Source organism: Ranitomeya imitator, chromosome 4 (assembly GCF_032444005.1).
Source record: "Ranitomeya imitator isolate aRanImi1 chromosome 4, aRanImi1.pri, whole genome shotgun sequence".
NCBI lineage: Eukaryota > Metazoa > Chordata > Amphibia > Anura > Dendrobatidae > Ranitomeya > Ranitomeya imitator.
The window spans coordinates 603,234,813-603,261,353 of record NC_091285.1 but is presented as its reverse complement, the minus strand read 5'-3'; the positions used below and the strand labels follow the sequence as shown (position 1 = coordinate 603,261,353).

The following is a 26,541-nucleotide window of genomic DNA, read 5'->3' as shown; positions in this document are numbered from 1 at the left end:
GGGTCTTCATTCAAGTAGGAAAAAGGTGGAGCCAGGAGTGCTCATGTCCCTGCATACGTGTGACCTGTGAATTCTGATATGAGACAAAATGAAGTCAGGCCAATCTCTGATAGGAGGCCAGCATTATGCCCCTTATCCAAGATGGCGGCTGCTCCCTCATCACAGTGACTTCTTATGGCTTGCTTTAAAAATGATTTTCTTCTTGCCCCTCTTCCATAAAGGACAGATTTGTGGAGTATACAACTAATAATAATAATAATACTTGTCCTATGGATGGATTATCCCACCTGAACTGTGGATCTCTGCAGCCTCTCCACAGTGACCATGCTCCCTTTGGCTGATTCTCTAATTAGTTCTCTCATTGCTTCCAATATTTGTTTAGATGGACAGAAATGTCTTGATAAGTTTGCTGTTGTGCCATACTCCTTCCATATTGGATGATGGATAGAACAGTGCAAATTGTTCATGGCTTGGGCTATATATTTTATAACCTAACGCAGCTTTACTCTTCGCCACAACTTTATCCCTGACCTTTCTTTGTGTTCCTTTGTTTTCATGATGCTGTTTGATCCCTAATGTTCTCAAACAAACCTGTGAGGACTTCACCGAACAGCTGTCGTTATATTGAGAATGAATTACACACAGGATGACTCAACTTGCTAACTATGTAACTTCTGGAGGCAATTAGCCACTTAGGATTTTATTTAAGGGTATCAGACTCCAAGCGGCTGAATACAAAGGCACATCACAATTTTTAAATTTATATTTTTTAAAGTATTTGGAAAACCATTTTTTTTTTTTTTTTTTGCACTTTACAAATACTTTCACCTCAAATCGCAATAAAATACATTTAATTTTGTGGATGTAAAAGTGTAGAAATGTGGAAAAATTTGCCGGTATGACGACTTTTTCAAGGCACTGTAAATAGCATTGCCTTTTTTCCCCAGAAATAGTGCCACTTCTGCTTGTTAATATCTATATGCAACTGGAATTGGTTGCAAATCTTCCAACATATTCTACATTTGGAGAAAGGTTTTGGGATGGAATGACGCTTTAGTTGTAGCCCCTTTATATAAGTTATACATGTTGCTGTGCTTTGATTCCTTGCGCCTGTTATGTCAGTCACTATGTATGAAGCAGGCCGGCAGCCATCGCAGCCTGTAATCGTGGCTCCTTTCTATAAGTATGACTTGGAAATACATTAGCTTCAGCAGGGTCACATTAATACCCGTGTGTTAAACGCTATGTCAGACTGCATTAAGGAACTGAACGACTTTGGTTTGCCGTTCTGTGACACAGAGATTGCATGGCGGCTTACTTGACAGTACATTGTGACAGGATATATAAATTCCACGTCTCCTGAGATCTTTGCACCCACTTCATTACTGCTGTCGAATATCGTAGGTTTGTTTAAGCAGATTTCCGCAGATTTCGGCAGTACAAGTGGAAAACCTTGAATGTGTCCCTACGTGTATTGTCAGACTCTTATACTCATAGGATGGCGGCTTTATTTCACTTAAAGCCGCTATTTGAAAGCAGAAAGTCAGATGATATATCTGCTCATCTGCTCTGGTTTATCTTCTGTCATCACCGCTGATGTTAAAGTGTAAGTACTCATATCCCATATATAATTCATTACAGACATTCTCATGGAGATAATGGTGCTGGCCGAGAAGGATCTGTGCTTTGTAGACAGATTGTTTCATAGAACAATTCAATGTCTTGGTCCAGATCAAAGGAGTTAAAAGTAGATATTTAATTTGAATGACATTTTGTGCTGCCAGTAAGCATCTGCGTACTTAGCAAACCATATTTTATGGTGCCTTTAGGGGCCCGTGCACCTATAAAACCACATTTTGTGCTGTCCATAAGGACTAATGCACCTAGATAACCATATTTTATGGTGCCTTTAAGGGCTCGTGCACTTAGTAAACCACATTTTGTGCTGCTCATAAGGATCCTTGCACCTAGCGAACCACATTTTGTGGTGCCTGTAAGGGCCCATTCACATAGTGAGCCATGTTTTGTTAAAGCCATATGAGTTTTCGCATAGTAAGCTGTAGCTTTTATTGATAGAAATGGGGAGCTTGTAATTTATTTATTTATTTAACCTTTTTTGTGGAGTTGCAGTGACCAAAAAAACTGCAATTTGGCGTTTCGATATTCCTTCCTTACGGTTTACTGTGATTTAATATTTTTATAATACGGATGCGGCGATAACAAATAAGTGTACTTTTACTATTTCTATTTTGTGGTAAATTAGGATCTTTTAAACATATATTTATTGTTTTATGTTTTTAAAAACATTTATTCATTTTCAATTTACTTAGTTGACTTGAACCTGCGATCACTGATATCTCTTGTACTATACACTGCTATATTACATTATTGCAATATACAGTGAAATTCATAAAAAGGGCAATATTGTAGCAACTGGAGCCCTGAAGAGAAGCTATCATCCAAAAATGACCCTGTAATTTGCTTTAAGACAAATTGTATTGGGAAAAATAAAAAAAAAAGTCTTTAAAAATACATTTAGTCTATAGGTCATTTTCTAGCGATAGCTACCCTTTATGTAGGCCCACAGCTGCCATGGAAAGCCTTCAGGATGCTGAGATCTTGTCATAGGGACCTTAGACCGACACATGAGAGCTTTGTTTTTTGCTCTTTGAGGCAGGTCTCAGCTGTATAGTACAGCCAGCACCTTCCTGATATGTTCCTGAGTTCATTCCATACACGCACACCCCATTGGTGACATACATGTATGTCATGGTGCATGAGGTTTACAAGACTACCTGGTATGGAAGTTCAATTGCCATCTCAGAATGGAGATGTGTTGATGCCTTACGCCATCTTGCCAAGGCCCTGACCATAACATGGTAGTTCTGTCATTGGAGAGTTTCGGAGGTAGCAGTGGCGCCAGGACCCTGATACCTAAGGAATTTCAAGACCTTGTTGTCTCATAAGAAGACACCAATGTTAGAAAGAGGTAAGGGTAGGGAGTGGGCAGTTACAGATTTTGCATTGGAGCCCGAAGTGGCGATTCAAGGTTTGTCTATCCTCACTAAAGTCCTCACATCAGTGAGAAGTCAGTCAAACGTCCTGAAATACTCTGTGATCAGTTAGTTATTAATTTTCTATGGCTCCTTTGGATGTCATGTATTATAATTGTCCTTCTAAAAATCTGTCTACATTGTCTATAGCAACCAATTAGAATTAGGATTCGACATTTCAAATAACGCATTGTTATGGGTGAGAATGGCTCCTTTTTTGAGTCTGTCTTCCTTCACCTGGCCTATTAAATCTAATAATATTGACAGAATGAACGTCTAGACCTGACCCAAAGTGTCCAAGCCTCAGTCTATTAACTATCTGCAGCGTCTGTCTCCGCTGACAGGTGACTGCACTTGGAAGTGATTTCTGTGTGTAAATCTATTGAATTGCTGAGTAATGAGAAATAGAATCTAGATGAATGTGCATTGTGCTGACAGTTCGAGACGCTCCAGACAGAAAAACTTTACATATACTGTAGATGGAAATAATGCTGGAGGGGTGTATATCGATTTGGTGGGATCTCGGGAACCATGTATTCGTTATTCTTGTCATCGCACCCACTAGACGCACCATCAATGAGATCGAATGACTAGTAATGGGAATCAACCCATAATAGACCCTGGTGGCAAGTGATTAGTTCTAATGACTCCAGATGGGAGTTTCTCCTAATAGACCAGTGGGGTGTTAGGGACCCATTAGTGTCTGTCTGAATGGGCCAAGTCCAGCTCTGGATCTGCATGTGGTTACACTTTTTGAAATACGATTTTGACAATTGTAAGCAATAGAATCAGACATAGATGATAAATATTTTAGACTGGAATACACTTTTAGATGTTTGGCTTTTTAGCCCTACAGACCCCTTTAGATTTTTGGTTTTTTAGCCCTTCAGACCCCTTTAGATGTTTGGCTTTTTAGCCCTACAGAGCCACAGCTTTGTTAATCTGATGCGAGTCTTTATGTGATAAATGGAGTCATTTTATTAATGTGCAGATAAGTATAACGATAAGTGGAATTATGGTGGCACCTAAAAAGGTTGGCTAAAAGCATTTAGACTCCTCCGAGAGTAATGGTTTTATACTTAAAGACATGAATTTTGATCTAAAAAATAATTTTTGCTATTGGTCTTCATTAAAAATGCTGCTTTGTTTGGCTTTTGCGTGCTCTTTTTTTACCTTTACGTTGCCGGCTGTATAATAAGATGGAGGGCTCATACAGACAACTACGATCCGACAAAACATCAAATCGTGCTCGGACCACTGTTAGTCTATGGGTTCGGGCACATGTCTAATACCTGAGTTTGATCTGATATTCGGATCACACTGAGACATGCAAGTCAATGAGTGTAAGGAATACATTAGGCTGCACACGGATGACATCTGCGTGCAGTCTCATTTCCTGACACAATGGAGGAGATGGAGACAAAGACCGTTTGGCTTTCATAGGCTCTTTGTGTCCTTGCACATTCAACTTTTGTTGTGGTCGGTGGTCATAAATCAGATGAGATAAGCTCAAAAAAGGACAGATAAAAGAGTTAGAAACTCTCCCTTTAGACCATATGAACGAGCTTACTGACAGACTCTCATTTAACCCATTGTAAAGATAGACATAAACATGTCACGTTGAGGCTATAGAAAGAAAATTAAGCAAAAAAAGCATACATGTATTGTCGTAAGAAGAAAAAGTACCCAAAAGTGGATAACCCTTTTAAACTATCAACCACTTCAAATGGAACCTGTCATGTAAAATATTGGTATTAACCTGAAGATATGGAATTCATCTGGAGGTTCATAGCATTCTAACACCGTGCGGTGTCGGCACTGAGAGCCCCACTGCCAGGAGGAAATTAACTTTATTTTCCCCGGCAGCGTTCAACTTCCAGTTATAGGGGTGGTGCCGACACAGTCTCAGTCACTGCTCTGGGTATAGAGAATGATGGCTGTAATAGCGCCCCCAGCATTGACTGACAGCCGGCTCACCATTAGAGCTCATTATTAGAGCAACGACTGAACCTATACCGGCACCGGTGCGGATGGTAATAAAGTTTATTTCCTCCTGGAAGTGGGGCTCTCAGTGCAGTGGCCGCACAGTGTCAGAACGCTAATAACCTGCAGACTAGCCCCATATTTGCAGGTTAGTAATGTTATTTACATGATAGGTTCCCTTTATGGCAGTCTTAGTTAATTTACCCTTAGATTTTTCATATACAAAGCCAAATACCTGCACTGTCCGCCTATTCAGAAAAAGGAAAAAGTATGAATTGACAAATACAGCAAAAAATATTACCAAAACTGACAAAATCAAGTCAGTGAAAATAAAAATTGTTTCCAAAACGTTGACAAAATTGATTTTGTGTCACAAGTGCCCTATGCGCAGAAATGGTGACATATGTAGGTGCGAAATTCAGGTAAATCGCCTTTAGAGAATTGCCTTTGGGCACTCCCTTCCAAATGAATCTCCCTTCAATGCAAGATTACAATTCTCCACTACAGTCCACATAATGAAACAACATGTTTATTTGTGAAAATACTGCTTTTGTCTGAACAGTGAAAACATGTACAGCGTTTTACAGATATAACAAAGGCAGATCATACTCATATACAGCACATCTACATAACAGCTCATGGAGCACAACGTACAAAGTTATATACTGGGTTTATCAGGAAGGCTGCACAACAACATCTTGGTGGCGTATCCTTAAAATAGGTCATCAATGTCTGATATGTGGGGGTGCAACAACCAGCGCCCCCGCCGATCAGCTGTTCCCAGTGTCGGACCTGTACAGCACAGCTTCATCAATAGTGGCCGCGGCTGGGTACTGTACATCCACCCCCTAATGATTTGAATAAGGGGCAGATGTGCAGTACCCACCCGCGGCCACTATACTATCAACAGAGCTGTTAAACTCTGTAACTGAGCAGTTCCAGCCGCCAACACCAGAAACAGCTGATCGTTGGGGTGCTAGGTGTCACACCCTCACCAATCAGACATTGATGACCTACAGTGGGTGCGGAAAGTATTCAGACCCCTTTAAATTTTTCACTCTTTGTTTCATTGCAGCTATTTGGTAAATTCAAAAAAGTTCATTTTTTTCTCTTTAATGTACACTCTGCATCCCATCTTGACTGAAACAAAACAGAAATGTAGAAATTTTTCCAAATTTATTAGAAAAGAAAAACTGAAATATCACATGGCCATAAGTATTCAGACCCTTTGCTCAGTATTGAATAGAAGCACCCTTTTAAGGTAGTACAGCCACGAGTCTTCTTGGGAATGATGCAACATGCTTTTGACACCTGGATTTGGGGATCCTCTGCCATTCTTCCTTATAGATCCTCTCCAGTACAGTCAGATTGGATGGTGAACGTTGGTGGACAGTCATTTTCAGGTCCATCCAGTGAGGCTCAATTGATTTTAGATCAGGGCTCTGGCTGGGCCAGTCAAGAATGGTCACAGAGTTGTTCTGAAACCACATCTTTATTATTTTAGCTGTGTGCTTAGGGTCATTGTCTTGTTGGAAGGTGAACCTTCGGCCAAGTCTGAGGTCCAGAACACTCTGGAAAAGGTTTTCATCCAGGATATCTCTGTACTTGGCCACATTCATGTTTCCTTCAATGACAACCAGTTGTCCTGTCCCTGCAGCTGAAAAACACCCCCAAAACATGATGCTGCCACATTTCACAGTTGGGATTGTATTGGGCAGGTGATGAGCAGTGCCTGGTTTTCTCCACACATACCGCTTAGAATTATCACCAAAAAGGTCTATCTTTGTCTCATCAGACCGGAGAATCTTACTTCTCATAGTCTGTGAGTCCTTCATTTGTTTTTTAGCAAACTCTATTTGGACTTTCATGTCTTGAACAGAGGAGAGGCTTACGTCGAACCACTCTGCCATAAAGGCCCGACTGGTGGAAGGCTGCAGTGATAGCTGACTTTGTGGAACTTTCTCTCATCTCCCTACTGCATCTCTGGAGGTGAACCACAGTGATCGGTTCTTCTTTACTTCTCTCACCAAGACTTTTCTCCCACAATTGCTCAGTTTGGCTGGATGGCAAGGTCTAGGAAGACTTCTGGCGGTCCCAAACTTATTCCATTTAAGGATTATGGAGGTCATTGTGTTCTTAGGAACCTTGAGTGCTGCAGAAATCCTGTTGTAACCATGGCCAGATTTGTGCCTTGCCGCAATTCTGTCTCTGAGCTCCTTGGCCAGTTCTTTTGACCTCATGATTCTCATTTGGTTTGACATGTGTGCCTTTCCAAATCAAGTCCTATCAGTTTAATTAAACACAGCTGGAATCAAATAAAGGAGTAGAACCACCTCAAGGAGGATCACAAGGAAATGGACAGCATGTGACTTAAATCTGATTGTCTGAGCAAAGGGTCTGAATACTTATGACCATGTGATATTTCAGTTTTTCTTTTTTATTAAATTTGCTAAAATTTCTACATTTCTGTTTTTTTCAGTCAAGATGGGGTGGAGACTGAGAGTGTACACTTATGTTAAAAAAATGAACTTTTTTGAATTTACCAAATGGCTGCAATGAAACAAAGAGTGGGTCTGAATACTTCCCGTACCCACTGTATCCTGAAGTCCTGGACCACCACTTTATGCCTGAATTCTACATTGCAAAAAATACACCAAAATATAAATTCCCTTTAAGTCTAAGGGTTTATATACACTGGTAATTAAAGCAGTAACCATCTGATGGCTTCATTCTAGGCTATACTCTACATACATTCCCTCTAGAATGGAACTTTCTATCAGAGAACACCAAATACATCATATCAACAATGGCCACCAACCCTCGCGAGAATGTTCCATTGCACTATAATACGGAAGTACGGGTGGCTCAAGATATATTTTATTCACATATTTTTCACATTTATATTCAGTAAATACCCTGTTAGAATCTTTTGTTAAACACTATATTCTTCTGAAGGCATACAAGAAACCTAGGTTTCACTTCTACAACATTATATGATGTTTTTGAAATAAAATAAAAAAAAATATATAGAACTGCGAAATGAACCACAGAGGCTATGATGGAGCATTTGCAAATAGGTGGAATAAAGGCAGTGTCCTTTTGAATGCAAAATATACATCTATGAAGAATATATTAGATTTTGATCAACACTTGTGTTTTCTCCATGACGGAAGCAGCAGGAATGTGTGGAAAATACTGTTTTTCCTCTTTTTTTTTTAATGTGCTTACTTTGTAAAGAAAAAACATTCGGCACTTAATAAAGTAGAGTTAAAAAAAAAAGAGACACAAAGTAGAATTGCTAAATCCCATCACAATATACATGTCAAGTAACTAAATTTACAAAATAAAATCATAAAAGTAGCATTAATGCATATTACTATTAAAGCTAAATTCTGCTCCAAACCCAAAAAATTCAGGTAACCTGAATATCTTTTATCAAACGCCCACTGGTCCAAGAAACTGAAATTTGGGATTTGGAAAGATGTTTTGCAAGGCTTTATTCTAGTCCAGGAGAGTCAAAGAAAATGCTTTTTTTTGAGACCTTGAAGGTGTTATCCAGGACTATATTAATTTTTACTGAGGGCCCAAAGACCTGCCTGCTCTCCAGACCGCAAATTATTGCCAGCACAGAGCAATCACTGACCACTCCCAACGACAATTCAGCGGCTTCCACTGACAGAGGCTTCTTTCCCTCTGCTCTGTTGACTTGGAGTGACTGATGTCATGCTGATTGACAGCCAGCTCCCTGCTGCATAACTGCGGAGAGCCATCTGTTAATAGCAGCTTCCACTGACAGAGGCTTCTCTTTCCCTCTGCTCTGTTGACTTGGAGTGACTGATGTCATGCTGATTGACAGCCAGCTCCCTGCTGCATAACTGCGGAGAGCCGTCTGTTAATAGCGGCTTCCACTGACAGAGGCTTCTCTTTCCCTCTGCTCTGTTGACTTGGCGTGACTGATGTCATGCTGATTGACAGCCAGCTCCCTGCTGCATAACTGCGGAGAGCCGTCTGTCAATAGCATGATGTAGGAAGTCCCGATCTGTCAATAGAGCTCCCCGGAAGAAGCGTTACTATGTTGGCACGAAGCGACTGCTCTGAACCGACGTTGGGTAGGACAGGCAGGTAGTTGCCAACTAGTTCGCAGCTACCTACCTGTTAGTTTTCTAGTTTTAGTCTGAAAGTAAAAAATCATTTAGTCTTGGATAAACCCTTTAAGGTTATCCCCAGCTTAATGATTGATTTTATATTACTAGTATATTGCCTTTTTTCTCATAATTTCTAGGACCATCATTGACCCTGAGAATGAAGAGCTTGTGAAGGAAGGGGATACAGCGCTATTATCTCTATGGCTCTTTCAGTCCCAGGATCGGTGAGGGTCCCGAAGGTCGAATTACCACCGATTATAAAGACTAATATGACTTGACTTTATAAGTTGGGAATACCACTTTAACCTCATAGAGAAACTGTTTTCTTGGACCACCAACTCTCTTATGTGAGGATAATTCCTCAAATCTTAATTTCTTGGATCAACCTTGGACATCCTGGACTATCGTCGGTGTGGACTGGACAGGATATCAAAATAGGGCTTTCGAATATTAATATTGAATATATACATTCAAATAGAATATAGTGACACAGCATATTGCACGTTTTTCATTTTTTTGCTTTAAAAGAGTAATTGCATTGTATAATAATTTTCTTTCTAAGAACACTATAACTATAAGGTACGTTCGGGTAATTCTACTCCCATAGAAATAACCCATGATCTCCTCCATGTCCCTTGGCCATGGATATTTTTGAAAGACATAAATTGAACTTTTAATTGTTTTTTTAAATTATTTTTGCTAAGCTAGATAAAATCTCCTTAACTACTAATATTGCATGTTACCATATAGCATGGAAAAGAGAAGCCCCTTTAATCAGACTTTAGGACACGTCTGAACATAAATGGACAAATACCATTAAAGATTTATTTTTTGTGTCTTTGAATAAAATTAAATACAATTGAACTCTTTAATATTTATAAAAAAACACACAACACATTAGATGCATTTTAGGGAATAACGACTATAGTAGCATAAGGCAGAGGGCAATTTTAGCTTTAGGTACTCATTAGAGGGTCTCCCCAATGCTTAATAACAGCCGAAATGGTGATCAGGGGACAACCCTTGGACTGATCTCAGGGGAGTATTCCCAATGGGGTCCGGGAAATACAGAGACCTTACCTACTTTACCAGACATAATGCAGGGTCATAAACCTCTACGGCAAAAGTGCCCGTGGGCACTGATATATAACGCCCTAATGGTCAGTTGACCCCTTTGCCCTGTCCCTGTTTATAAAGTGGGACCACCATCACTTATGCTCCCAAGGCACAGACTTGAATTTTTATTAAAATAAAACATATTAAAATATGTAAGTTGTTTCTGTGAAAATCAAATTCTATCATTTGCCAAACTTACTTTATTGCACAGGCTTATATAGGCTACCTTACCTCTATACAGGAGTGTATAAAGTCAGTTCATGATCCTTAATAATGGGCAATAATCTGTTCTTTTCCACTTTTACATATGAGGGTTTTGTATTTTTAAGATCCATTATTACAAGTTATGAACAAATCGGAAAACATTTAATTCAATGAATTGCAGCCTGTAGGTGTCACTGTATTCTGTATAGACAAAAAAGCCAGAAACTAAAGAAAACAGTAGAACAATCAAATCTAGTTTTGTAAAGAGTTCACTTATATTTAATTTTATGTTTTAAGCCAGATTCCTATTTTTGTGGGTTAACATTCAGTTTCATAGGTGCCTGGAAAACGAAGTGTTTTTATTTCCTTCCTTCATCAATGTGCTTAACAGATTGTCCAATAATACAGTGATTTTGTTCCTAGGCATGGCTAGTTTTAAAACCATAAATGGAGACATACTGATATTCTAGCACCTCCACAGATCCAGACAGTGCTAGACGTCCTGCACCGACTCCTCAAGCCGTGTCTGTTCTGGAAGTCATCAGGACCGCTGCAACCTGTGAGATAAGTAGAAGAGCGTGTGACCAGAGGTTTTTCTGATGACACCGTCTTTGGTTTACCTGACCGCTGCAGGCAGTCACAGGCTGGTGTGGTCCTGGTGACTTTCGAATAAAGCAGACATCACTTCTGGAGACCTCAGAAGTGAACTGCACTGGACCATTGGTGGTGCCACGGATGAGTATGCCTCCATCTATTGTTTTAAAACCAATCATGCCAGAGAAAAAAAATCAGTAGCAGACAAGCCCTCTCTAGACAACAGCTTCATCCTGAAAAATAGATTTACAGAACGAGAAACAGGTCAGTCTTTCAGAAAGGGAAGCTTTCTTGGAGGCAGCGATTAGTATCTGGACTGAACCTCTTGTTTAAACAGCGTGTAACATCCTTCACTAACCAGTGTTTATAGGCGCCTGGTCCTGACCCCATTACTGTCACTGGAGACGAATGATCCCGACAGTTCATACAACAGGAATATTATTAGGATCTGGCTGGCACATAGGTAGCCTGTCATGGTCTGCATTTTAATTCACAGTTTTATCATTTTGGATCATTGGTCTGGTAACTAGGAGGAACCCCTCAAAACATTTTTCCGATTTCATGGAACCCAAACTTCTTTCTTCATAAAAAAAAATGTAAAGGTAGATTCAAAAAAAATAATTGATTCTACATTATGGCCTCAAATTATTATGGGAAATGGGAAAACTATCTCCTATATGCCAAATCAGACAGCCATGGATACAGATGAGGGTCTAATTTGGCTAATATGAGATAGATTTATTCCCGGGGAGCTTTGCCTATAGGTTCAGCCTCCATTTTCCATCTTGGATGTTTTCTCTGATCAATGAAAGCTCTAAATGAAGTCCCATACAAGGACTGGGAATTTCCATTTAAAATCAATTTCTCAGCAGGTTTTTGCTATTTAATGAGATACTGATTTCAGTGATGCATCACTTATTAGGCTGTGCGGTGTTGTTTCAGTACAATGAGTGTTTTATCAGCAGGAGATCATCACTGCTGGACTAGTGCTCCTGTGCATCCTGGTCCGACCATGCTCCCTCCTCTGATAAGCAGCTCAGTGGGCAGGGCTAGCTTTCTGAGCTCTGCTACACGCTACATCTAAAATCTCTGACTGTATCATAACTGCTGTACCCAGTAGACTAAGTGATACATCGCTGGAATCAGGGTGTCTTTTCCTAGATTATGCTGCTCTCAGATAAATAACGAAAACCTGGTGGCAGATTTCCTTTAATTATACCTGTGATTAGATTTGTGTACATTAACCACTTGTATGTTGGTATACTGCTGGAAAATAGCATTTCAAAATATGCCTCTGTTACTTAGAGGGATTTATATAACCCAGAATGACATATGTAAAGTACTGGAGAAGAGTCAAGGAGCATATTGCGCATACGCATTGTGTAAATGAAGCCGAAGCCTATACACCTCCCTTCACTGGTGACATGGGCATGCTCACTAAGCTATTTCTCAGTATTATGCTGACATGGTGGTGGTTTATTGTACAAGAATCCAGAGACAGGTTTGATATATGTTATAAATTTTTCCCTTTTTAGGATTTTGCATCATCATTATGATATTTGGGTCATCTCTGAGGGGACTACAAAGTGAACTACTTAATAAAAACAACTCAATCCCAGCTATGACATCTTGAAATGTGGTCTTCAAGGAACACGCATCACTTCCTGAGGTGCAAAAAAATGAAAACTATTTAGATTTCATCCAAGCAGAAAAAATAGAAGTGCACTCACCAGTCCTTATGAATTACGAGCCTTTATTGGAAATACATGCAGGTAATTTTAAAGGGAGAACGTGGAAGGAACGGATGACGGCCGTTTCGTGCTGCTGCACTTCTACAGGTCCGAATTCGGACCCGTAGAAGTGCAGCAGCACGAAACGGCCGTCATCCGTTCCTTCCACGTTCTCCCTTTAAAATTACCTGCATGTATTTCCAATAAAGGCTCGTAATTCATAAGGACTGGTGAGTGCACTTCAATTTTTTCTGCTTGGATGTTCGTATTTGAATTCTTATGGTGCACCCGAATGTCCGTTTTTGGTGTTTTTGGACCCTGCAGCGGCACATAGCAGTAGGCATTTCAGGGAAGTATAGGTAGTGGTGCCGTGTTATTTTTCTTTTGTCACATTGACATTATTTAGATTTCATGTTGGGAGTTTGTTAAATGTGTGGAAAATATAACAAGATTACGACTGGGGTCAGTATCTCCTAGACCTTGACCTTCATATTTGGAGAAACCTAAATAAAATATCTACAGATGGAAAACTTGTCAGGATGTAAACATCTCTCAATCACAAAAGGAAGAGAAAAGACCCCGACACTGTAAACAATTTCACTTGTAGCCAGGGCAAAGATGGATAAAAAATGATAGTACCCCATAGTAAGGGTTAAGTAGCCTAGCGCCGGTTCGAACCACGGAATGAACACCTAGGGATATCCTGGTGTTGGTGGGACATAATTTATGATAAATTATTAGAGTAGAAGCTGGATGAGTCAGACATGGTCTTACAGACACTGCGAGAAGAACCATTGGAAGTGAGGTCCAATGACAGACGTTTGTTGCTCTTCCCATTCTCCTCGGCTTCTTCATCGTTGGCACTTAGGACAGACGATACGGTGGTCTCAATACGACTGATTTTGTACATGCTGCTCTGGGTTTGAAGGTAGCGTGTAGATTTCATTTCCAGACCTTCATACTCACCCGCACGGATGAACGGGCACCATCGAAAGACATGCTTAAATCCTATACGGAACCTTGGGATAAAGAAAGGAGAACTTTCATTTTATTCACACTTCTTAGTTCAAAGGCAATGTCTGATCATTTGTAGAAATATTAATTACATAGGGGAAAACCGGTGAATGGAAAAAAACATTTTACGTATTTTTTTAAAACAAAATCATAACAGGTGAAAATAAGCACTTGATTTTTCACTTTTCTACCGCGAGCATAATGCCTTGATATAGGTCGCAGAGTAATTGGAGACAAGACTGGATGCTATGGCTTTTTAATGCCTATCAACCAGCCCGTAATGGTTTGCTTAGGTCTTCAGCTTAAAGCACCGCTCCAGTGTTTTGTATATTTTTTTATTTCACCGCCGGAGTGGTGTCACTAATGTAAGTTCCCTGTCTGTAGGAATATACTTATCAGCTATGGTCTATTTCAGTTATAGACGCTGCTTCGGTCGTCTTCTGTAGGTTGTGACCTGCCGCAACGCTCCAGTATTTTCTGGATGAGCCGGAGGTGACAACTCAATGTAAGGTGCCTGAGCGAGGCAGCTGTGGATGAGCCGCTGCTTCTTAACTCTCTGGCACCATACAGGTAAATCACGTCCCAGGCCCGGTGTGCTGCTATGTGTTAAGTGCATCACACAGACTTGTGGCCCATAGGACTCCTCTTGCTCCAGGCTTCCATCTTCCAGAACCTTCACAGCACACAATCCAGGGGACACCGAATACTTTATAACAGTCAAACTTTTACTGAACAGTTTGCTGTCATTACAGTGAACCGTGTGTGATAGGGCACAACAGGTTACAGTCTTTCCCACAGATACCGGACAGAACTTCAGCCCTTGTTCTCGGTCTGGGTAGAGCATCCCTCTTGCTAACTCCTCTAGCATTATGAATTCTTCTCACCAAAGGCAGTGCACCCGGATTTCATTACCTTCCACCTCTGAGAGTATGAGTCCATCTTTCCATGCAGCACTGCAGGCTTAGTGCGCCCAAAGGCCCTAATGTCCATTTTGAGGTCACAGACGAATTCACACAGAAGGGTTTTTTGGCAATCCAGAGGCCCGAGTAACAGACTCATGTTGGCCCTTGCAGCCCACTGCATATAACCACTGCTAGCACTTCACCACACTCCCTTGTACTTGACACTTCATGAATTTGGTAATAACTCTTAGTTCCACTGTCCCCAATCAGGGCCGGCCATTACAGTTAACCCTGTTTATGCTATACTACAGCCTCAAGTGGATTTGCTTTGAGATAACATACATTACTATATAATACTATTAACCACTCGGAATGTCAGAGAATGGAACGCCATCTTCACCGCTTCCACATCTATGAGAGCCAGAACGAGGCCAGAATTAGACTTTCATAGACTTGCACTGAGAGCTTGTAACCGTTACGTCTGACTTCTACTCAGTCAAGAGCTGCAGTCACAAGATGGAACTGGAGTGGAGCGGCAACAGGAACAGCAGAAGACAGCGGCAGGTAAGAATAATGCTAGGGGCAAGGAACATGCAATATTAGTAGCACTCCAGCACTGAAATAAAAAATAAAAGGTGGAATGGCGATCTAAAGGAAACCCGCCTTCAAGTTTCCAGCTATTAAACTGCTGCCAGCATATCATGTCCCATGACAATCATTCTATGTGCCACTGCATCCTGCCAGGCACCAGGGTCTAGGTGTGACTGTTACCCCCTTTGCTATCACTAGTAATGTCATACAGCATAACAAAATTACTTTTTCTTATTGGTTAGAAGAAGTTTATACAACCAGGTTGGAGAAATCATAATTTAATAAGATTTTCTGTAACAAAACACATCATCATGGCCTGTAGTAATGGATGATACAAATCTAAATGGATTTTCTCTATGGCAGCAGATGTCCTGCAGCACCAATTACATTTTTATATCACTATACTTAAAAAGAAATTGTTTATATGGTGTATAAAATGCCGGTTTAATACTATTATTTTTATCTATTACCTTACTACCGGCTCCCACAAAAAAACCTTTATTGTGATATAGAAAGGTGCTCTGATTGCTGATAAATTGACTGAAGAGGATTACTCATTTTTTGCACCTTGCTTTATAGTCTATGTCTTTTTATTAGCTGCATTTCTTATTTCAGCTTTATTATGCCTTAAAATATTGTAAGATTTGATAATATTAGAAAACAATTCTTTCTTTATGAAGAAACAGTGCCACTCTTGTCTTTGGGGAGTTTCTGGTACTGCAGATCATGGCATACAAGAACTTAAAGGGGTTGTATAAGGTTCTCAAATGGTTAAATGTATTTGTAAAAATAAGCAACTTTAGAATGCTATCTCTTATTGAAAATCCTCTCTGTTCTCAAGAATGGGTGGATGTTAAAATTCCATAATTTATGGTTTATTGCCTATGTTACTGGCTTCCATAGGGTCTCAGAGTGGCTGCGTATCTAGGTAATGAGCGACACCAGCACGCTCAATGCTTTAGAGCGGGCCCATGCTGATCTGAAGGTGGACAGATTGCTGGCCACCTTTATTCCTATTGTGCTTCTTCGATGTTGTGAAATGTCTTTAGAGTGTACTGTATACCAAAAAGATGTAAAAAGGGCAGTATACTTTTTTTTTTCAATGTTTGTCAATGACTAAGAAATTGAACTGTATATATACAGTTGTGTGAAAAAATGTTTCCCCATTCCTGATTTCCTATTATTTTGCATCTTTGTCACGCTTAAATGTTTCAAATCACCAAACAAATTTAAATATTAGACAAAGATAACACAAGTAAACACAAAATGCAGTTTTTAAATGAAGATCTTTATTGTTAAGGGAAAAAGAAATCCAAACCTAAAGGGCCCTGTGTGAAAAAGTGATTCCCTTCCCCCTTAAAATCTAAATTAATTGTGGTTGATTACATCTTTGGGAAGGCGAGTTCAAATTCACTAGCCATACACAGTCCTGATTACTGCCACAACTGTTCTCAACCAAGAAATCACTTAAATAGGATCTGCCTGACAAAGTGAAGTAGACCAAAATATCCTTAAAAACTAGACATCATGAAGTAATCCAAAGAAATTCTGGAACAAATAAGAAACAAATTGAGATCTGTCAGTCTGGAAAAGGTTATAAGGCCATTACTAAAACTAAAGCTTTGGGACTCCAGAGACCCACAGTAAGAGCCTTTATCCCCAAATGGCAAAAACATGGAACATTGGTGAATCTTCCCAGGAGCGGCCAGCCAACCAAAATTACCCAAAAGTGCAGCGAAGACTCATCCAAGAGGTCACAAAAGACTCCACAACAACATACAAAGAACTACAGACCTCACTTGCCTCAATTAAGGTCAGTGTTCGTGACTCCACCATAAGAAAGAGGCTGGGCAAAAATGGTATGCATGGCAGAGTTCCAAGACAAAAACCACTGCTACGCAATAAAAACTTAAAGGCTCGTCTCAGTTTTGCCAGAAAACATCTTGATAATCCCCAAAACTTTTGGGAGAATACTCTGTGGATTGATGAGACAAAAACTGTACTTCTTGGAAGGTGTATGTCCCATTACATCTGGCGTAGAAGTAACACAGCATTTTAGAAAAGGAACATAATGCTAACAGTAAAATGTGGTGGCAGTGTGATGGTCTGGGGCTGTTTTGCTGCTTCAGGACCTGGAAGACTTACTATGATAAATGAAACCATGAATTCTGCTGTCTACCAAAAATTCTACAGCCTACCTGGAGAATGTCCTGCCATCTGTTCATGACCTCAGGCTGAAGCTCACTTGGGTTAAGCAGCAGGACAAAGATCCAAAACACACCAGTAAGTCCACCTCTGGATGGTGTAAGAAAAACAAAATTTAGACTTAGGACTGGCCTAGTCAAAATCCTGACTTTAATCGGATTGAGATGCTGTGGTATGACCATAAAAATGCGGCTCATGCTCAGAAACCCTCCAATGTCCCTGAATTATAACAATTCTTCAAAGATGAGTGGGCCAAAATTCCTCCAAAGTGTTGAAGAAGACTCATTGCCAGTTATCGCAATGCTAGATTGCAGTTGCTGCTAAGGGTGGCCCAACCAGTTATTAGGTTTAGGGGACAATCACTTTTTCATACAGGGCCCTGTAGCTTTGGATTTCTTTTTCCCTTAATAATTATTATTATTATACATTTTTATAGCGCCATTTATTCCATGGCTCTTTACATGTGAATACGGGGCAAATATAGACAAATACATTAAACATGAGCAAAAAACAAGGCACACAGGTACATAACGAGGGAGGACCCTGCCCGCGATGGCTCACAGTCTGCAGGGGATGGGTGAGGATACACTAGAAGAGGGTAGAGCATTGTCGGAAGACGTGAGTCATAATGAGTAGTGGGATGAAAGAAAACATGCCTGCCAGATGACTTCACTGCTTTTAAACAAGCTACACTTGACTTCAAATCAGCCCTCACCTCTGCTAAACAGACCTATTTCACTAACCTTGTATCATAACTATCCTACAACCCAAAACAACTGTTCAGCACATTTAACTCTCTCCTCCGCCCACCACTGCCACCTCCAACTCCCTTCATCTCTTCCGAGGACATTGCCACCTACTTCAAAAACAAGATCGACCAAACAAGGCAAACCTTTACTTGTCCACCACCCCAACCACTCCATATACCAGACCTCTGCCCTTCCCTAATAACCTCCCTCTCCAACATCACTGAAGGAGAGCTTACTCGCCTCTTTTCCAAATCGCACCTCACCACCTGTGCACTTGACCCCATCCCTTCCCACTTGCTCCCCAACCTCACTAACACGCTCATTCCAGCTCTAATCCATCTTTTCAACCTATCGCTCTCTTCTGGTACCTTCCCCTCCGCCTTCAAACATGCCACCATCACATCCATCCTCAAAAAAACTAACCTTGACCCAACCGCTATGCCCAGCTATCGCCCCATATCACTGCTCCCGTTTGCTTCAAAACTCCTTGAGCAGCTCAACTTTCCTCCCACCTCTCATCTAACTCTCTCCTTTCCAACCTTCAATCTGGCTTCCGCCCCCACCACTCCACCGAAACGGCCCTGACAAAAATTACTAATGACTTAGTCGCAGCCAAAGCTAACAGACAGTTCTCCATCCTCCTCCTTCTTGACCTGTCCTCTGCCTTCGACACAGTCGATCACTGCCTACTGTTACAGATTCTTTCTTCCCTTGGCATCAAAGACCTTGCCCTGTACTGGATTGCCTCATACCTGTCCAACCGCACATTTAGCGTTTCCCACTCCCACACTACCTCCTCATCCAGCCCTCTCTCTGTTAGAGTCCCTCAAGGCTCTGTCCTAGGGCTCCTACTTTTTTCCATCTATACCCTTGGCCTAGGACAACTCACAAAGTCTCTTGGCTTCCAGTACCACCTGTATGCAGACGACACTCAGATCTACCTCTCTGGCCCAGATGTCACCTCCTTGCTGTCCAGAATCCCGAAGTGTCTGTCAGCCATATCCTCCTTCTTCACCTCTCACTTCCTAAAACCCAATGTAGACAAAACTGAACTCATCATCTTTCCCCCACCTCACGCATCCCCCCTTCCCGATCTATCTATTATGGTAAACGGCATCACGCTCTCTCCCGCACCTGAAATCCGCTACCTTGGGGTAACTCTCGACTCTGCCCTGTCCTTCAAACCTCACGTCCAAGCTCTTGCCACCTCCTGTTACCTCCAACTCAAAAATATTGCCAGAATCCGTTCCTTCCTCAGCCCACAATCTACCAAAACTCTTGTGCATGCTCTCATCATCTCCCGCCTCGATTACTGCAACACCCTCCTCTGTGGCCTCCCAGCTAACTCTCTTGCACTACTCCAGTCTGTCCTCAACTCTGCTGCCTGGCTAATCCACCTCTCTCCTCGCTACTCCCCTGCTTCTCCCCTCTGCAAATCCCTCCACTGGCTCCCAATTCCCCAATGAATCCAGTTCAAACTACTAACACTGATCTACAAAGCCATCCACAACCTGTATCCTCCCTATATTTCTGAACTAATCTCCCAATATCTTCCCTCACGTAATCTTCGATCCTCTTAAGGCCTCCTACTCTCCTCCACACTTATTCGTTCCTCACACAACCGCCTCCAAGATTTCTCCCGAATATCCCCCATCCTCTGGAATTCCATGCCTCAACACATCCGATTATCCACCACCCTCGGATCCTTCAGACGGAACCTGAAAACCCATCTCTTCAGGAAAGCCTACAGCCAACAATAACCGAGCCACCGCCTCACCATCGCCAGAGCTGCCGCCTCACCACCGCCAGAGCCGCCGCCTCACCCCTACCTTCTGTCTCTTCCCCACTATCCCATAGAATGTAAGTTCGCAAGGACAGGGTCCTCTCCTCTCTGTACCAGTCCGTCACTGTAAACCTGTTTACTGTAAACGATATCTATAACCCTGTATGTAACCCCTTTCTCATGTACAGCACCATGGAATTAATGGTGCTATATAAATAAATAATAATAATAATAATAATAATAATAATAATAATGATCTTCATTTAAAAACTGCATTTTGTGTTTGCTTGTGTTATCTTTGTCTAATATATAAATTTGTTTTGTGATCTGATACAGGAAAGATATATATATCTTGGTACCGTGTTAGGCAGTGGATAGAAAAATATTTAGAATTGAGAGTCCTCGGTGGTTGATACCTTTTAATGGCTAACTGAAAAGATGGTAACAAATTGCAAGCTTTCGAGACTACTCAGGTCTGTTCATCAGGCATAGACTAATAGAAATTCTGAAGAATCACATATTTATGCACAACACAGCACAGAAAATTTTTGACATGAAACATTTAAGTGTGGCAAACACGCAAAAGAATAGGAAATCAGGAAAGGGCAAACACTTTTTCACACAACTATAGATAGACAAGTAATAATGACTGGGGCATATGTTTAATAGAATATTAAAATAATAAAGCTATCATAAACATTAGATTACTGGTCATTAAATTCATCAATGTTGCCATTACTGTCCGACCCTCTAGTGCTTATGGGAGTGTCCCGACTTTCCCAACAGCAGATACAATGGGACTTGCCAAGTTATGCATTCCCAATTAGGTATTTTGTTCTCCTGGGAGACAACCTGCTACCAAAGATGTGTGGCATTAACTTACTTTCGTCTTCTCGGTCAGAAGAAATTTATGCTCCAGCAAGCTGAGAGTACATGTGCATGGAGGGTTGCAAGGAATAGCAGCAAGCTGAACGCTGTCAGCTGCCATCTAAAATTTATGGTCAGTCTTAGCCATACTAAGAAGCCATTGAGTGAAGCATTAAGAATCTAGTACTTTCCCTTGTAAATAAAAAGTATTTTTCACAGTACACGAAGCAGAGAGTGACGCTCTGGTATAAGATAGGCTCAAGCCAATGCAGTAGGTGTGGTACACTCACCTATCATTCAGGCAACAATAAATGATGGGGTTGTACATGGTGGAGCTCATTGCAAGCCACATAATGGCCAGGTAAAGTTGCTGGGATAACTTCTGATTGCTGTAACTGAGGATCTGCAGCAGAAAGTAGATATGATACGGCAGCCAGCAAGTCGCAAATGTGCAAACCACCACGATCATCATCTTCACAACCTAATGGATGCAGAAAAGAGCAGTTAGCCACATATCGATCAGGTCAATCAATAGACATAAGACTCAATGGTCAACAAGGCGTTATCATACTACAGCATGTCTTGGAGTTTGAGACTAAAGGTGGACCCCATACAGTTTTGAAGCCATCATTCATCTTGGTCTCATCATTCCAGAGTCTGGAGTCCCGACAGTCTTCATATATTTTAGCATGGACACTGGCAAATAGTAGGTGTTTTTTTGGGGCACTGGCTTTAGGAGAGGCTTCCTTCGTGGAGGACACCCATGTATGCCATTCCTCTTTAGTATATGCCATATTATGTCATGGGAAACACTCACATATAGACAATTATTGGGAATGAGAGTTCCTAGGAATGTTTGTACCCTGATAATTGTGCATTGTAAATAGGCTGCCAGATGCTCACTCAACGGTTGAAATGATTTTTTCAGCTTGCTTAAAAATGATTGTTCTCGGCAGCACCTTGTCCTGTATAAAGGGGTCATGTGCTGCTGAGAAAATGGCAGTTTGCACGGAAAACAATCTATTGCGGATTGTTCTGTGAATTGGAAGCACGGTTGGCCTATCTAAACATGTTCCTGCCTGTCAGCAAACATAGGCAATCATCAGTCTTTTAATGACGCACCTTGGCCAGTGTAAACTCGCTCTTAGGATATGTCCATGTCTACTTATTTTCTGCTAACCGATTTTCTGCAGTTTTTGTTGTTTATTTTGCTGCATATTTGCCAAATATTGCACTCTGCATTGTGAAAGGTGAGCTCTTGCATTAAAATCGTAATTTGACATATTGTGGAAATAAAATTGGCACCGCAGGTCAGTGTCCGCAGCGGATAGATTAGTTTTGTTAAAAATTTATCCACTTTGCTTCTACTGGGATAAACCATAGGCCAGAGGGGCAGTGCATGGCACGGAGATGATCAGTTTTCGTTCCCGTAAATCCCTGTGTCATGCCCTGTTCCCTCAGGACCATAACTGGGAATAATGCAGGTTATACATTTTGCTCGAAGTGTTCCTATAAATGGAAATTGCTAAATGTGCAAATCATTCTAATGTAAGAAGCTAAACAATCCAGCAGGAGGTTGTAGAAAATGATGCTACTGGACATCATTTTTCCATATTTAAAGTCCAAGGGGATAAAGGGATTGCCTGGGATTAACAAAATAAATCTGTTAAAAATAAGCAGTGGTAAAGGGATGGTTTGGTTTTTCTTTTCCTAACACCGCGCCATGCTTCTTGTTCATGGGCTATGCCTGGTATCTCAGCAGGGTCAGACACACCATTGCTGCACAGGGGCCCGAGAGGTAAGGGGGCCACTACCACCTCCAAAGCAGGTGGCATTGTTTATGACGATGAGGTAATAGACTGCAAAGGGCTCATATATTGTCCACCATGGTATCACAGCTTAGATGTCTATGTCACTTACCTTACGTTTCGCAACCACCTGCTCGTGGTATCGGTCTGATGAGTCTCCAGGGATCTCACTGGCCCAAAGAGTCATCCCAATGAAGGTGTATGCACACCCTATTACCAGCAAAGGCAGGATGTAGATGAGGCAAAAAACAGAAACCTGGTACCTATAGGAATAAGATATATCACCAGGTAAATAATCTGAAGGACAAAACTTGTAAGATGATTTCTATGTATGGGATTATGTGAGACGTTCAGCTATTCACATTGCATAGATGAGCTTTTTATTTAGTGATTGGGTTTTGAACTTTGTGGCTACCACTATACATGGCTAAAGTCTAGTGCTCCTGAGTAATAGGGGCATATACTTTAAAAAAAATCCACTACTTTGATATTGATTACATAAGGATGGGTCTTAAATATCAGATTGGTGTGGGTCCGACACCTGGCAACTCCACCGGTCAGTTGTTTGCCGCTTCTGTTGCATTCGGATGTACACAGCGAATGGAGCCAGAACAGCACAATTCCATACACTGTGTAGTGGCCGTTCTCAGGTACAGTAGCTCATTTCCTATTGAAGTATATGGGAGCTGAGATTCAGTACCCAAAATCAGCCAACACACGGTGTACAGAGTTGTGCAGTTTCGGCTGTTCACATTGTGTACATCCGGCCTCGGTGGGAGATGCAAACAACTGATGGCTGGCAGATCTCCACTGATCTGACATTGATGACCTATACTGAGATAAGAAGTCAATGTATAGGTCTTAGACAACCCCTTTAAGCTTGATGGACATATGTATTTTTTTCAGCCATACTATCTATGAAACTATTGAGTTCAGTGCGGCACAACTGAGATTCCGAGTTGAGTTTGACGCTTTGCTCAACTCTCCTAGATTTATTTGTGAGATCAGTAGAAATCTTGTGACATGGACTTCACCTCTCCAAACTTCTGATGTGCCAGAGGTTGTGGGAAATGACAGAGATCCTTTCACCCTTGCATAGACCTTGAGCAGTGATATACAGGCGGCAGTAACTCTTCTCGCAAAGCCATCACAATCGATCATAAATCCAGTTGTCCAGCACATGACTTGAGTTGGCAAGCGACTTCAGAGACTGCTTGTGCGGCAACCTCTAAGAGCTTCTAATGACTGATTATGTTACTGGAAGAGGGACACACATCCAAACACACTCTTCCGATAAATATACAGTTTAATTCCTTTATTTAGCAGACACAAGGCAGGGTGCAATCTGCTGGACGTATTGACAATATGTTATTACAAGAAATAAACAGTTTAGACATTGATGTTGTCTTTTCGAAACAAGAAACGTGATTTAATATCCCCATTAGTGCTGTGCCCAAGTATGTGGAAATTGATCACAACACATTTGTGCTAACAATCGCCATGATGTAGTACGTCTTGTTACACTGTAAAGCAGACAGTTGTCATAGAAGACTACATAAATGGTCACTATCATAGTAGCAAACGTTACGGAAATTTAGTACAAGTAAATATAAGAAACTTTGTAATAAACTTTGTGTTTTCAGAGTATAATACTACTCAAAGAATTGATCAATTGTTTGCTAAATTTCTCATTTTGATATACAGTTAAAAATTAATATGTGCACGTGCGCTGGCTTCTCCCCTTTTATTTATACTACTTTCTCCACTTATAAGCCACTTTTCCTCTCTCCGTCTCCTAAATTCAGCATTCACTCTGAAAACATCTAAAACCAGTCTAATGAGACCCCTAATGAGATGTCAGATTACAGCTACATTTTCAAGTCTACAGAGAGGGCTGGAGGGAAGAGCAGAGAGAAAAGAGGGGTGGACGCGATAAAGACACAGACATCCACTGACAGCTGCTGCTGCTTTCTAGTAAGTGTTCTATCACACACCAGAGCTGGATTCACAGTTACACTGCTCAGTTCTGTTGTATAATGTCCTCCATGCTACTGCTTCTGAACATGTGACACATACACACAGAAGCGAAGGAATCTCTCATGTTTGTATGTGCTGTGTATGGTAAGATCATAACTAGGGATGAGCGGACCTGTGGAAGTTGGGGTTCTAGTACTCAACCAAACTTTATGTTCAAAGCTCAGTTCGTGTACCCGAACTTTACCAGAACTTGAACATGAATCTGAACCTCATTAAAACATATAGGTATCGAGCTGGAAAACTCTCTCTCTCTCTTTCCTCCCTGCGAAACTCCCAACATTTAAAGGGACTTTAAAGAAATTCTGTGTTCGGAGTTCACCAACCAAGATCTTTAAAGTTTAGGTCCGCTCATCTCTAATGATAACAGCTAGTCTCCATCCACTAGTTCAAAGATTACTTAAAACTAAAGATAGAGCCTCCAAAGGGGAAAAAGTCGTGAGAAAAAAAAACTAATAAACAGTATAATCTTGCACTTTTCTCACTGCTCAATGGGGTTTTTTAAACTCATACTGACAGCGGCATTTAACATGCGCTTACAGCAATCGCGCTGGAAATCCGCCCATCGGTGACCCCTGTCACGTGATCGCAGGTTATCAATGGGTTGGCATGACAACCAGAGGTCTCCTGGAGACCTCTGTGGTTGTCAATGCCGGCTTGCTGTGAGCGCCGCCTGGTAGTCAGTGCTCATAGCAAGTGAGTATTTCTGCTACATTGCCTGTATGTAGCAGAGCCGATCGGGTTATGGCAGCTTCTAGTCTCCCATAGAGACTATGGAAGCATGCCAAAAGTAAAAAATAATGTTTTTAAAAATACAAAAAAAAAAATAAAAATATATAAAAGTTCAAATCACCCCCCTTTCGTCCCATTCAAAATAAAACAATAAAAAAATCAAACATACACATATTTGGTATTGCCGAATTCAGAATCATCTGATATGTCAACATAAAGAAAGGATTAACCTGATCGCTAAATGGCGTAGCAAGAAGAAAAGTCAAACCGCTAGAATTACGTTTTTTTGGTCTCCACGACATTGCATTAAAATGCAATAACTGGCGATCAAAAGAACGTATCTGCACCAAAATGGTATACGGTAATTAAAAACGCCAGCTCGGCACGCAAAAAATAAGCCCTCAACCAACCTGAGATCACAAAAAATGGAGACCTAAGGGTATCGGATAATGGCGCAATTTTTTTTTTTTTGCAAAGTTTGGAATTTTTTTTCACCACTTAGATAAAAAAGAACCTTGACATGTTTGGTGTCTATGAACTCGTAATGTCCTGGAGAATCATAATCATAATCACAGGTCAGTTTTAGCATTTATTGAACCTAGTGAAAAAAAACAAAAAACAAAAAACAACTGTGGGATTGCACTTATTTTTGCAATTTCACAGCACTTTAACATTTTTTCCCGTTTTCCCGTACACGATATGTTAAAACCAATGGTGTCGTTCAAAAGTACAACTCATCCCACAAAAAATAAGCCCTCATATGGCCATTTTGACCAAAAAATGGGAAGAAGGGGAGCAAAAAATGAAAATGCAAGACCAAAAACACCAAAAAACAAAAAAACTGTAAGAAAATCTTATACATTTGATTAGTATTGTAGAACTCTTTCCCTAGCTCTGTTCTTTTACTCAATTTACTCGTTGTCAGTAAGACATGAATCTTCACAATGGTGTGACACAAGACAAACAGTAGACTGGTGGTCCATGAATCTCTGTGTCATGCTGGTTCCCACAGGCCATGCACTTTAACGTAC

At 40.9% G+C, this 26,541-nt stretch overlaps 1 protein-coding gene across 2 annotated transcripts in view; it reads right to left on the bottom strand.

Annotated features, from left to right (window-relative positions):
• Positions 1-26,541, bottom strand: part of TACR1 (tachykinin receptor 1) — a 348,454-nt gene that overhangs the window by 18,382 nt on the left and 303,531 nt on the right. The window contains exons 3-5 of one of the 2 annotated variants that reach the window (XM_069766528.1): positions 22,857-23,007; positions 21,227-21,417; positions 13,792-13,844 (exon numbers count right to left, since the gene is read on the bottom strand). In XM_069766528.1, coding sequence (XP_069622629.1) covers positions 13,792-13,844; positions 21,227-21,417; positions 22,857-23,007 — 395 coding nt within the window. Of the gene's footprint in view, positions 1-5,549; positions 13,845-21,226; positions 21,418-22,856; positions 23,008-26,541 lie in introns of those variants that run through there. The other variant, XM_069766527.1, reaches the window with a different exon arrangement.